The sequence below is a fragment of the Eleginops maclovinus genome, chromosome 22, assembly GCF_036324505.1.
Source record: "Eleginops maclovinus isolate JMC-PN-2008 ecotype Puerto Natales chromosome 22, JC_Emac_rtc_rv5, whole genome shotgun sequence".
In the NCBI taxonomy this organism is placed as follows: domain Eukaryota; kingdom Metazoa; phylum Chordata; class Actinopteri; order Perciformes; family Eleginopidae; genus Eleginops; species Eleginops maclovinus.
The window spans coordinates 19,466,671-19,481,732 of record NC_086370.1 but is presented as its reverse complement, the minus strand read 5'-3'; the positions used below and the strand labels follow the sequence as shown (position 1 = coordinate 19,481,732).

General features: G+C 40.0%; 1 protein-coding gene across 1 annotated transcript; it reads right to left on the bottom strand.

Moving 5' to 3' along the window:
• Positions 1–2,939: 2,939 nt before the first annotated feature.
• Positions 2,940–6,600, bottom strand: six2a (SIX homeobox 2a). The gene is made up of 2 exons (XM_063874253.1): positions 5,575–6,600; positions 2,940–4,160 (listed from the first exon to the last, which is right to left on the bottom strand). The coding sequence occupies exons 1-2, from the start codon at positions 6,132–6,134 to the stop codon at positions 3,848–3,850; spliced, it is 873 nt and encodes a 290-aa protein (XP_063730323.1). The 5' UTR covers positions 6,135–6,600; the 3' UTR covers positions 2,940–3,847.
• Positions 6,601–15,062: the final 8,462 nt, after the last annotated feature.

Sequence of the window (15,062 nt, the reverse complement as noted above, 5' to 3'; positions counted from 1 at the left end):
GCAAACGACACTTAATTAAAGCAACAACTTGCTGCAAAACAACACAATAAGGAGGATAAGGATTTTGTGACTATGAGGTCCGCAATTGTTTATTTTGTATTATTTAATTTAAGCAAGTGCTTCGCAGCTAATGTTAACCTTCCTTACCTGACACAAAACAAAGGACTGGGAAAATGTCGTTCGTTACTAATTTATGTAACCAATCTTCATAGTGTTTAGGCAAAACCAAAACAGAAGCTCTCTACAGCAGCAGGATGCGACAACGCATCCACTTACGTCATGAAAACCCTGCGTATTATTAAAAACAACGAAACAACGAAATTAAATCAATATCTAAAATAATCAACTCAAGTTATTCACTAAAACACCCTGAAAAAAAGAGTGTGCTTTGGGTGCTAATGTATTCACGTTTATGTAATTATTATATGACATTAATAATCCCATAAATTGTTCAGTTTTTAAGTAAAAAAAGAAATCGGATCAAAACTCACACAAAGCTTCTTTATAAAGTGAATGGATGTGATTCACAACACCAGCACACATTCTCTGCTGATTGTGTAATTTTTTTGTTTCCCATTTTCCACGAGATTGTTTTTCTTAAATTGTTAATCACTTAATCTCCTCAACATCCTCACCCCATGGTGAATGATTTTTTTTAAAAAAGCCTGAAGATTATTATTTAAGAGAAATCACGAGTAGTTCACACCTGTCTGGCTGTTTATCCAGATCCTTTTTTCCAAAGGCTATGCTGGCAGAATAATCAGCTTTTATAACCAGCTCGCCTTATTAGGCCTTGTTTCAATGCTTGCGTATTTTCCTAACATCTTTTGCCCAACAAACATTTACGAGCCTCCCCTCTTCCCGGGCACACATGGCGCGCTCACTATGCCAGTTTGACTTCACATTTCAAGCCTTATGGCAAAACAAGAGAGAGAAAATACGAGAAGACGAAATTCACAGCGTTTAGTGGGGTTACAGAGTTGGTTTGAGAAAAACTATTCCGTGTTTTGTCTCCTTACAAACCGCTGTAATAGGCTTGTTTTGAGCAGACCCATGTGCACTCAAGTCCTCGTTAATTATAACGTGTGGGCTTTAAGCTGCATGTGCAATTGACCTTCATGCGGCAGCAGCTGTACCCAACAAGGAGCGACTGATCCCTCGCCTTTGCAGACAGGAGGGAGACACTTCACACCCTCTTTGTGTACACTTCTCATTTTTACACTCCCATTGCAGACGCCCTGGCTCCTACCAGAAAATGGATCATCGGATCATAATATTCTGTTAAGGTACGCTTTAAAAATCAACCTGTAAACGAATCAACATCTAATGAGTTTTATGCTGACATAGACAATTTATGAAGTCCTCATCAGTGTGATTTTTGAAAGTAATAATTGCTATTTTCCCAAAACAATCCGATAATATCATGACAGTAAATCATACATCAGCTGTGGGATCAATAATTCTGTATGTAATGTTTACAAATATGGCATTATTTATACTTTTTATAATAGTACTTTGTTCCTTTCTTTAAAAAACGTAGGCTATAGGCATATTTCTATCTGTGTCTTTGTATGCACAATTTACACCAAAGCAAATTCCTCGTATTTTTAAACCTACTTGGTAGTAGCCTAGCCTATAACCGATTCGGATTTTGATCAAATATGCCATAATACCTTTATTATAGGACAATGGGGTATATAAAATTAACAACATGTAGCACTCTAGTAGCACCAGAACCTGTAGCCTTTAAGAGGACAATACTGTACTGAAAGTAAGAAGAGCAGAACACATGTTGTTTTAGGTTTATTCTCGGGCAGCAGACTTCTGGGGGAAGCTGAAGGTGTTGCACGACTGAAGCTGTTCAAACAAAGTGTCTTCTTTCAACGCCCGTTTCCAGTTCTGTGTTTTCTTTTTTTTCCTCTGCGCCAAACACTACGGCACTTTTGTTCTCCTCAGCCGAGCGCGGAAAGATAAGGTGTCATCACTTCAACATCAAGGTTCCCCGGTTGGAAAAGCACGTACAAATTTCGCCCAGCTTTGCCCATAATGGCCACATGCCACAGTCTCTTGACTTGTGTTGTTTTAACAAAGCAGCAGATTAAGAACCTCTTTAGTTTTGTCATTTTAACATCGGCAATGATGATTTAAATGAACTCTAAACTTAAGTTCGACGATCATTACTTAAAAAAACACCGTGAATACAAACAACAAATGCAAAGAGAATTAGTGTTGTATTTTAAACTATCTCATATAATATACCGATTTAATGAATAGAAAATAGAATCCCATAAGTGGAAAAAGGCCATAATGTATTTAAAACAAACGTTTTTTAGAACCGATTTACCTGCAAAACCCGAGGGCACAAGCTTTCAAATGTCTTGGAGAGGGAGAATAAATTCCCGTGCAGCAGTTGTGATACAATGGTCGATAATCCCGGCATATCGAACCGAGCAAACCCGCAGACTGCCCACACATAAATGACAATATCCCCTTTCTAAGAGCAGGCATCTGTGTCAGAGGCTAAGAGCTTTTGCTGTTTAGTTACTGCTCTATAATTTCAATGTTCTACCGTTCACTTCAGTGCACATTCAAAAGGCCAGAGGACACAGTGAAGCATGGAGTTACTTATAACCAAACAATGCCAGTTTGATAGAGTTAGAGTCTATAATGAATGTGCATTTCTACAATCAAAGTGAGATTCGTGAAAACAGAATTTAACGTAAACATTAGAACATCCTCCATTACCAGTGCAAAGCAATTACTAAAACATCCATACGCATTCCAAAAACCATATGACACAGTAAAGATTGATATTTGCCTGCAGCTGTTCAATTGTGGGAATATTTTTGTTTAAATATTCTTAAAATGTCACCCAGCTTGAATGGTTTGAACACAAATTGACCCACAGGAGAGAAACCTCTGCAAAAATGTCAGGAGTCATTCTGAATCAAAGAAATCCTCGATTTTTAATCCATGTATTTATTTTTCTTTTATTGTAAAGGGTATATGAAACTATAGGTGAATCGTTTTATGTTTCATCATTTATCGCATAGTTTACATGCAGTCTCTTTCCAAATGAAATTGCAAATGATAATAATAATATTAAGAGATATAGGTAGGATATTTCCTTTTATCACGGCTCGTATAAGACACTTGAGAATATTATACCCCCTCATCCCCCACCCACCCCTTTCTCTTGGAAAACCTCGTGTAAACAAAAAGGCGATGGGGTACCTTTAACTCGGTGCCTTCAGAGTCTGCTGATAAATCTAAACCCCTAAAATAACAACGGTAATAGTAACAAGAATTAAGACATTTTATTGTTATTGTTTTCAACAATATAGCATGTTACGTACATTCCGGTAAAATACTTTTTTCTATTTTTTTTATTTTTTATTTTTTTACCTAAAACGACCTAGATCCACCTCACCTTTTGTCTGCACCAGCACCAGCACTGCAAAAATGATCAATTTTAACAAGTCATAATCTCTAAATATCAATATAATTACATTTCCCTTAAACGAATTAAAGAGAACATAATTGTACCTGCATTTAGAATATTTTCGCATTTTCTAAAGTGCTCTGCCTTAACACTGGTTTCTAAAAAACAAAACAAAACGTCGGACTTTTTTTTAGGGATAAATGCACCCTCAGGCAGATTTTTCCCACCTCTTTAAAAGTTTGGATATGGGACTAAATTATTTGTTGAGGTGGTTGTTTCTTTAGCAGTGCTCCAGTCCGTCTGCTTTGCACTTTGCCACAAGTGCTCGAAGTTTGCCTCACTCCACCTCGTAAATTACTTTTCCAAAAAATGGTTGCTCTCTGTCCCCCTTCTGTGCCAGTTTTTTTAAGAGCCAAGGTCCACTAGATTAGAAGACATAGGGTTCAGTATGGTGTCATGGTGCAATGAGTGGTGGTGGTGCACCGAGTCTACACCGCTGGGTACCGGGATGGCGCTGGGTCCAGGCGGGGGCGCTAGGCCGTGCAGGGAGTGTAAACCGGAGTTGGAGCCGAGGAGCAGAGCCGGGCTATGGGACGTGTGATCCGGGGTCCCCATGGGTGTTTTATCGTCGTCCGAGCTCCCCAGGAGAGATTTATTTCCATTCATGGAAGAAGTCAATGGGTTGTGACTGTTACTGTTGGAGTTCTCGTTGTTTTCCCTGACAACAACAAAACAAAATCACACGTCATTATGGTCCAAGTGCAAAACAACTCTTGTAAAGATGTTAAGTCAAGCTGTGACGGATGTAATAGCTGTAGTGATTTCACAGAAAATAAATACTTTAATTTGCAAATTTGATATTTATAAATACATATTTTTAAAGTTGAGAAAACAAAACTTGCTCATTGAATAAATAACAAATATTGGCCTACACAAACACAAACACACAATGCTAATGTTGCTTTTTAGGCCAAGTTACATTAACTGAAGCCGTAATAGCATCATGTATTTGTATATATGATCAAATGATGTATTAATGCATCACGTGTGCCAGGATGCGGGCAATAAGTAAGTCATTGAAATAATTAGAGGCTTTGGCTCATTTCACTACAGCACTACAGAAAGTTAAATGGCTGCATTATACATGAGTGACTGCAGACAATAAATCTATCAGACTATTGAACCTGCATTAAGCATGTGTTTAAGGCAAATTAACCTAACCAGAGTGACCTGTGGGTAGAACGCCTATCAAAGGGCGCTAGCTCTTTGGTACGTTTGAATAATTGACAGCTCTAAATATTGCTGAACGTGTGCTTGTTGCCTATGGCGTAGTGCATGTGTTTGCAGTGGTGAGTAAGGCTCAGTGGGAAGACATGATTTACGTGGAGCTTTCAGCCCGAATTATTGGCCACAGGGCGAAAACAGACACCGACCAAGTGAACACCTGACTAAAACCTCTCCACACGATGTCATTTCAAAACTTTGAAATATACAAACGACTCCTATGAAATGGCAACCTGACTGATGTGGAGCCTACCCAGCCAGCCACATCAGTTACACCGCAAAACAGCTTTTAAACGTGTTCTGGGATGTTTTCTTATCTACTCTGTGTCCCATCCAGGGGCTCATCTGGAGGTTTCAAACTTTTGTATTCTCTGATCTTGACGTGAAAGTCTAATTTCATGTTATAATAAGTGTGATTAAAACATAAAAGTGGGGTAAATGCAACTTTTATAACCTTGTAATTTACCTGACAAAAACTCTTTCATTTTCTGCCTTTCAACTTTTACGCACGGCTGCATAATTATCACAAACAGGGAAAACAAAAGTGCAGGACGTGAGTTTACTGAACACAAAACTAAGGAAAAGTGATTGCTTTTAATATAATTGTCAACCTAAAGAAACAGATGCGTAAAGGAAACTAAACTTTATTAGGTAAGAACAGAAAATATATAAACGTTTGGGCAATGCAATAAATTGCCAGATGTAGGTCAAATCATATACGAGCATCAACGAAACCCTAGCTGTTTTTGCCTGTTTAAAATGTGTTTTCTGTCTACTTTTAATTAATGTCACAAGCTTAAAAAAACACAATATTCCCTTTTTCTGATAAATAGTTTTAGTACTCCTACCTTTCCTTCGCCTCCGCTGCTCGGTCTCGCTGCCGTCGGTTTTTGAACCAATTGCTGACCTGCGTGGTGGTGAGTCCCGTGGCCTCGGCCAGCTCTCTTTTCTCCCGCGGGGATGGGTAAGGATTATGGGTGTACCACTCCCGCAGGACGCTCCTGCTCTTCTCCTTGAAGCAGTAGCTTGTCTCTTCTCCGTCCCAGATAGAGCGAGGCAGGGGGAACTTTCTCCGGACGCGGTACTTCCCCACCGCGCCGAGCGGACGGCCTCTCAGCTTCTCCGCCTCAATGTAGTGCGCTTTGAGCCACAGCTGCTGCAGCTTTGGGTGGTTGTGCGGAGAAAACTGGTGGCTCTCAAGGATTTTGTAGAGCTCTCGGAAGTTCCCCCGGTGGAAAGCGACCACGGCTTTCGCTTTGAGGACGCTCTCATTTTTGTGGAGGTGCTCGCACGCCGGGAGGGACCAGAGGAAGCGGCCGAGCCGCTCGATGTTCCCCCCTTGTTGGAGAACTTCGCAAACACACGCAACTTGTTCCTGCGTAAAACCAAACGTAGGAAGCATGGACATGGCGACAACAATTCAGATTATATTGTGCCTTACTTCCACGTCTCCCCTCTCAGTCTCACATTAAATCAAAACGCAAGTCCATACGCGACAGAAGGTCCCCAAAAGAGCAACCTAAAACTTAAAACAGCCCAAGGTTAGGTAATATCCAACTGCGTCTGGTGGCATACACTCAAGTCCATTCAGCCATGCAAAACCCCAGGCGACAAATCCTCATATAGTTGCTGAGAAAGAGAGAAAGTTGCTACTCCTTGAGCCGTCCTCCTCCACCTTTTCTATGCCGTTTCAACATAACCTACTCCCAGAGACCGGGCTCGCTGGCTCGTTTTAATAATATTATTCTAAGCTGGCAAGACAAGCGATTATATGAAATCTGATTGGTCGGTTATCTGACCCGGGGATGGCGAGGATAAGACAATAGCCTTAGTCAAATTATTTGCCATGGTTACGCTGTCACTCAAAGTAACCTGATATGCTTTGAGGTGGCTCCCTGGCAAAGTCAACAAGATTGTTCCCTTCACGACCAGCCCGCCTACCAATAGAAATATTGCTCAGATTTTTCTTCTAAAACACTTTTTTTTCTCTTCCCTTCACTTTGACAGACACCTCGGGCAGCCAAAGAGCACAGAGCTAGGGGTGAGGGGGTGTGGAGAGGGAGAGAGGTCCCGCAGCTGGGGGAATGATGGCGCCAGAGCGCGCAGTCTGCTGCAGTTTGTCTTCCAGCCTCCAGCGGCTCTCACAAATCACTCAACATTTCCACTACACCTGGAACTTTAAAGTTAGTCACTTTATCATTTTATACACGATAACGTGACTGTCAGCTGTCTACCAATAAGATATAAATTAAGAAAAGGTTCCCCAAAAATAACTGACCAACTTATGGCAAGCAACACATAATTACAATTAGACTTAATATGTCATCTAGGAGAGGTTTAAGTTTTCTCAGCTCCAACAAGTTACATACATGTGTTTTCAGCCCACATGAAGATGTAAACATTGTTATACTCATTTGTAAACAAGGAATTTGGGTCAAATGGGTTTACAGGTGTCTCACGGTAAAAAAATGACTGCATGTCTAAATGTATAAATGGGTGTCATTTGGGATATGAGTTACAAATAGTATAATAAGAAAGATAACGTTATACGTTTGAAAATGTATAAGTTTAGTAAGCAATATATGCAAAATATGTGCTAACGTTTCGTGTATGAAGACTGCGCAAGAATTTTCCCAAAGGAGATCAAATCTGACACCTCGTAACCAATTCGTTTTATTACTAATTTAACTTTTCTATTTTTTTAATCAAATATGGACTCGTGTATTTATGTGATCCATACAGCGATATTACATTTCTGTGAGAAGACATGTTGCTCTAATTAAATATAACCGTGCTACTGTTTATTATTTACATCTAAATGAGGGGTGAGCCAGTGAGGGCTCAGAAACAATGTGAAGGTGTGCAGCAGTCTGACCGTGCTGCAGAGAGGGAGAGCAGAGAGGGAGAGTGTGTCGGGGAACAGCGGAGAAGAAAACCGAGCAGCAGCAGCAGCAGCAGCAGAAGCAGCAGCAGCAGCAGCAGCACCGGTGAGCCAAACATTTCAATCTGTATTTAAGTCGTCTGGCTAACACGGTTCAGTGCAACAGCAGAGGAAGATGGAGGTCAGATATCATCCGAGCTGGGAGGAGTACTCGGATCTTAAGTAAAAGTATAAAGAAGTATTAGAGTGTAGAAACACTCTGTTACAATTAAAAGTCATGCAATCAAAATGTTACTGAAGTAAAAGTATGAAAGTGTTAGCATTAAAATAGACTTTAAAGTACCAGAAGTAAAGTACTCATTATGCAGATTGGCCCATTCCAGAATAATATATACGATATGCTTTGATTATAATTATTGATGCATTAATGTGTTTATCAAAGAGGTAAAGGTGCAGCTAGTTTGAATCACTTTGTATACTGCAGAGTAGCTTTTGAATTTACTCCAGCTGGAACTAAAGTCTGATTTAATTGTTGATCATATTTCACATCATTAATCCAATTGTGCAACGTAACTTTATGGAGGAGTAAAATCACACAATTCACCTCTGAGTTTTAGTGGTTTATCAAAGTAGCAAAACATTGAAATACTCAAGTAAAGTACAAGTACCTCAAAATTGTTCTTGAGTAAATGTATTGAGTTATTTTACACTACTGTATTGGAGCCGTCTAGCTAACACGGTTCAGTGCAACAGTGGAGAAAGATGGAAGTCAGATATAACCATAATCACAGCCGGATTAGGAGATAGGATCTTAAGAGCAGAGCAATCGTTTCAGTGCTAGGAGACTTTGATACTTGTTGATGAAAAAGGATGAGTTTGTTTCGCCCGATGAAAATCCTCAAAATCAAAACAGTGTCATATGTTGTATCGTAGTGTTGTCAGGTATATGGAGACGTGTGCCACGCGGACGGGAATGTGTGTTATTGACTGTTGGTCCAAAGATTGACCAGTTGGTAGATTTCTATCGCTTCACCATGGGACCTCTTCATTAGAGATACGATTGTCAGCTACACCCACACACAGTATCACATCACTCGAGACTGCTGCCTCAAACCACACACACACACACACACACACACACACACACACACACACACACACACACACACACACACACACACACACACACACACACACACACACACACACACACACACACACACACACACACACACACTTGTATAGGCAGTGTGAAAAAAATAAAAATACATTTAATCGTTAATATTGATTTGTATTATTATTTGTTATCTTTATTAGAATGCATGGTATTCCATAGTCGATTGGCATCATTTGATATATTTGCAGCCCTCTATTCAATAAAGCCTTTATAAATATATACTTTAAAAAATAATTTGCATGTAAATATCAGCAGAATATTTAAAATCATATAACATTTCAGGGTTATACACAATAAATGTAGCCCACTGGCTGCTCAGTTTCAATTTTCTCTCAGATCAATTTGTAAATATTATTTTCTAGCTGAATAAGCCTTTTATTCCGAAGGGCCAGTCCATCTGAGTCCGGGCTGCTCAAAAGGAGTTATTAGTGTAATTATGAAGTTGGTTTATCACTAGAGATGAGGAGTCCTGTAAGAGGAGCCTGATCCCTGTTTCCGTGTTGTGTTCCGCCTTTGTTTAATAAATTGACTTGGGTTTCGCCCGAAGCGCAGTTCAGAGAGTATTACGGCATTAAGCTGACTGATGGTAATCGTCAGGGGACCCGGGGCTCCACTGAACTGGATAGCGAGGAAAACAAGGAAGCGATTTATACGTGCATACACGAAACATATATATATCTTCATTAATTATGAATGAGTAATATTCTCTAATACAATAAGAGATAATAATCCATTAAAGTACACAGTCATATCTCACAATGTATCAGACGAGACATTAAATCACTTTGTCGCTTTTACTCTGTTGACTTTGATTCAGTCAGCTGATGAAAATCGGAGAAACCGATGAGTGAAAATGAGCAGCTGCTTGTAAACACTGTTTGACAGACGTTACATTTAAAAACGATCTCAGATAAAACTTCTCTCTTATCATCTCCATTCATCTAACACACACATCTAAAGGCCTCATAAGTGAGCCCAAATCACACACTCTCACCCTGGTGAAAGAGCTGCTGCAATTACACTCACAGTGGTCACTCCATTTTCCACAGAGGGTGTGTATCATCGCTTTTTATATCGAAGGACGTTCAGATATGCCTTTTAAGGCGTGATGATTTATCTGAAAGACCTTAAAATAAATACATACATACGTAGATGTGTTTCTGTCATGTATTTACTTTTCTTTACTTTTTTCCTCTTTTTCATCTCAGCTTTGAGTGTTGGCAATATTCTGTTGCCCATGTGCCTCTGCTGTCAGCAGTGGTTGCATGAAGGCCTATATCTCATCCCTAGCTTACTCTGTCCTGAGTCATTTGGACTATAATGGGGCATGATGAGCGCAGATGTAACCAAAATAGGATCTGCTTGTAGGAGCTCCATCAGGAGTCTTTTTAAAGCTATTCGGATGAGATAATACACTGTGTGAGAATAACAGGCAGCTACAAACTGAAACGTTGACTTGGATAAAATGTATGATTTTGTGTTTAAGCGTAATATAATTCCTTCTAATAACCTAATAGAGCTGTGTGAAATCTGATGACATAACACATTTAATTAAAGTCAACGTTTCAATGTTTTCAGTGTATCATCCCACCTTGCTCTATGACAGGCGTTCAGATGTACAGGCCACAATAAATCAGAATGGAGTTATATTGAGTTAAATATTGGGATTTCTTTTGTCATTATTGCCATGAAAACGTTTGAAAACGTAGAGAAACTCATCCTGTTGACATGTCTCATTCAACACCTGCTCACTTGGTCTTTGTTTATCCCATAAGCTCTTAATTCTGCATCTGATTAGGGAGCAAAAAGTCACTTCCTCAGAAAGGATATATGAGAGCAAATACAAAAATAAAGTAGTCAATTACAATGGGAAAACAAAAACAAATCCTCTTGGTTGCATTAATGCTAAGAACCTCCGGGTGTGTGCACCGGCAGTGACGGGGTGAGTCCCCTGACTGGCCCGTGACAGTGTTTGTAAACCACTTGTTTCCACGGATCAGTTTGATCAGAGGGCTCTGGCTCTGAAACGGTAATTATTACGGCCGCTGATGAATGGAGATCACGTTTCCCCTAATAGCCAACCCCCTATTTTCACAACCTCCCACCGCTCACCTCGGCCGCTCTCCACCACGACCTGCACTAATTGAGCTGATTATTGCAAGATGTGTGTTTTGGTGTGTGTTGCAAAGCCTATATGTTGTGGTTGGGGTACAAGAGGGGACGTGGCTTTTTATTCTATAGGACTGACCTGAGACAGGCGCAACAAGGGGTTGATGAGTAACATTCTTTCAGACAGACATCCCAATGTTGGGCATGAGAGAGAGAAATTATTAAAGCCAGAGCCTCGGTGTCTATACCGGTTAAAGGGATATGAATGAGGGCCTATCCAATAATTGGTTGTTTACATCTATCTTGTTACCCCAGGGGCCGGGCTATCCTATAGAGCAAGGAGGGGATTTCAATAAACCACAGAGGCAAGCAGCAGGGAGGGGTGGGGGTGCGTGTGTGTGTGTGTGTGTGTACTTGTGTGTGTGGGTCTTGTCTTCATTTCCAGAAGGCTCTGGCCGGTCGGCAGGTTCATCAGATTGGACGGTTTACATTTCAGGCCCACTCTAGTACACATAGGCCTGCACAAAACACAGCAATTTCACAGGCAGTTAAAAGGTGAGTCAAGCATCACCTTCATGTTCATCACGGGCAAACAGCACAAGCAAAATAAGGTAGAAAAGACAATAATTTCTCCCTTTTTTCTTCACACAGCTTAATACCTGCAGCCTACTTTGAGCATCCACTCAATGCATTAGTTTGAAAGTTTTTGTGTCAATGGAATACTCATACAGTTTGAATGAACTACAAACATATTCCTGAACAACTTCAATTTAAGTTTCTGCTTTTATGGGTTGCTGAATTCTAATCTGATGCATAGACTCGTTAACAAATCCTTTTGCTCAAGTTCAAGGACAAAACGCTCCTGATGCAACACTTTGACTACAATAACAAACCTGTGTAATTAATACAATTATGGGTTAATAGCTCTTTGTGCAATGTGACCCAACAAGACAAACACTAGGATGCATTAACTATGAAGTATTATGCACCAAATCAGTTAAAGACTTTATGAAATACATTGGCAATACCTGAAGTTAACCAAAAGTCACTACTATACAGAAATACAGACTTCTATAACCATGTATATATAGCTGTTTCAGCAACGTTAGATTGCCTTTTGGTGCATTAACCTTCCACATAACTGCAGTCAGAACATATTCTAGGGGGCAGACGGTAAATTAAAAAGCCCTTTAACGTTGCCTTATGCTGCTACAGCGATTACTCACTGGTAAATACGACTTAACACACCAATATCGCACTGCCTGCCACCACCACACTGCTGTGGAGCAAATGTACACCTAAATTGCAGCTGGCCTGAGCACTGGAGCAAACAGCAACAAGTGTCTGTTTTTTTACGAGGCTGGTCATTGGAGCTGATCAGTAGCAGTGTGCGTGTGTGTGAGTGTGTGGAAGGGAGAGTGTGAACATGGGGAGAGAGTGAGAGTGGCGCTCACTGCTATGGTTAATTTATTCGATCAATCACTCCATTTGATTCCTGTTTATTTTCAGGAGTCGCATGGTCATTTCAGCCGCACACTGAGCCCTTTATGCACTGCCAAGGCGTTTCCCCTCAACCACTAAGACCGTATTGCATACATTGGGCTATAATTTGGAGAGGAGTAGGGCTGCAGCACTTCTCAGATATTTCACGCTTCCTTACCTTTACGGTGAAATCCCCTCAGACCTGTCTCTCGTCAACCTAGCAGTGTGCAGACATGCAGGTATATGAGTTTCACGCACCCCTGATTTATGTCAACGGTGTGGGCTTGTTTCAAATGACTGCAAACACACTCCGGTGTGGAATTATGTATTACTATCGTCTAGAATTTGTGTACAAAGGGCAAAGTGTGCAGCCCCTCCATGCATCCACTTCCTTTTAGGCAGACTTATGGGTTCAATGCTTTTTTTCTTTTTTAACCTCGTAGACTTGCAAAGTATAGCACATTGTACTCTTTATTTTATCCTTGATCATTCTAAATTGACCAACTACGATCAAACTAAAACTGTATATATGGATTTTCATGTGTAATCACTGCCGCATATTGATGAGGACTTGCTGAGAGGTGGAGGAGGACCTTTGGAGTATTTTGATATGGCAAGCAACAAGGAAACTGCCATGGGACCAATATGTAACATCAGATAAACCTCAGTGTGTTCTGGATCAAAGGAGACATAAGGTGGGACGTTTATTTACATCAGATAACCAGAATTGCCTCTGATCATGTAACTCGTGGAATAGCAAATAAATGCCTCTTTGGCGTGAGGCAAAGTCTACCCCACCCTAACAACAACTAAAAAAGAAGACTCAGCTATGAAACCACAATGTTATCTCAGTGTGAAAAAGACCCAGAATTGGGATCCAATTTATTTTGGAAACTTGTTTTACTAAAACAGCAAAGAAAGCATAGAGACACAAAACAACAGAATGTTAAATTAGCCACCGAGAGCTCTGCAGCACAGCAGTCACAACTTACGTTATTTACTTTGATTGGCAAGGTTTCTGTTTGTATTCAAGACATTATTCTTCAAGTGAGTGTTCTCTTAAAATCTTCAGTGTCCTGTGTGAATGTTAGAGATATTTCAGTATAGTATTTTTTAACGTACAACCCACGCCTTCCACTTATAAGCTACGTCTGCAGCATCACTTAATGTTTTTCCCTATGCAGCATTCTTCCTTTTTTACAGTGCTGGAACTCGTATGTCAGGAAAGAATTTATTAAAAGCGACCCGCAGTAATTAGCAATGTGCTAATGCTTGAATTTGTCTCCATTCCTGTATGCTGGGTTTTTACAACACTTTGTGGTTTTACTTGAAACACAGGCTTGACCCCGTGTCACCGGCCATATGGGCAGTAAATAGTTCCATGATAGAGTCAGGGGTTGTAGAGATACTGTATGGGAGAGAGACGTCTTATTATATATCATACTACATGGTGCTTTTTATGGCATGAAGATGATTGACATGAAGCTTTGGTTATGTGATTGGTGCTTTGTTTTACTGCGTCCTGATACATTGGTTAGAATAGTTCATAGCCTCGGTGTGTGGGTTTAGAACAGCTGCACAAGTTGATGTATTTATTATAGAGAATTCCATGTGTCACTGTCATGGTATTATGATAAGAAACTGTTTGTTTAATGTCATGTAAATTATTTCCATTGGTGTTGAAACCCTTGAATTTTGACAATAATATATATATACTTATGCACCAGCATGAGTTACTTCACCGAAGATGCAACGGAGATTCTAACCTACATCCCACGTTTAAGATGCAAAATAAAAAGCCGTTTAAGAGGTAATTTGGTGACATCAAGAAACAACAGTCAAGAGATATGATGTACAAAGAGCAGCTTGAGTTAAAAGTCAATGCCTGGAACAACCCAAATCACAGTTCATTATAATACATCAATTGGGAACCATGAATGTCTGCATAAAGGTGGTGCCAATCCAGTATTTCATTGGATGAGAAAATACTTGGACTTGGCATTAAGTAAAAGGATAACCAAAACCATTAGGATTCATCCTCTGGGCACCATGAATACTTGTAATCAATCTATCTAAAAACACGAAATGTCTACAAGCTGGTGGTGCTAAATCCATCAAATAGTTTTAAAGATATTTCAGTTTGGATCAATGTGGTGGGCCTACCAACAAACTATCATTGCCAAACTCACTCATACTGCTAGCAAGTGTAACAACAATACAGATTGAATAAAAAGGCGGGCGCAGAAAGAAAACTGATCTTCTCAGTCAGCTGATCTTTGTTTCCAAGGAAGACTTTGATTTATGCTGCCATCACAGCACAGACCACCACAAAATCAATCATAAGTGTTGGCATTGTTGCCTGGTCTTTACAGTAGCTCCTATACTTTTTATCTCTTCACAGTTTTTTAAGTGTTTAATGTATTAGTTGTTGAAGCTTTGAAAATCCCATTTCCATTCTGTGGCCTCCAAGAATTCCCATTAATAATGTATTTTCTTTCATCTTCTAAATGACTTCTTTCTCATTAAAGCAAACTATCCATCAAACTTGTTGCCGTGCTCTGATCTCTTTTGGGCATCGCGTAAGATGAAGGAAATGTTTGCTTTGTAAATAGGCGTGTGGCACGGCGTGTCGCTCATTTGTTTTTATTTGGAAGAATTGAATTTCATGATTGCTTTTTAATTCTGCC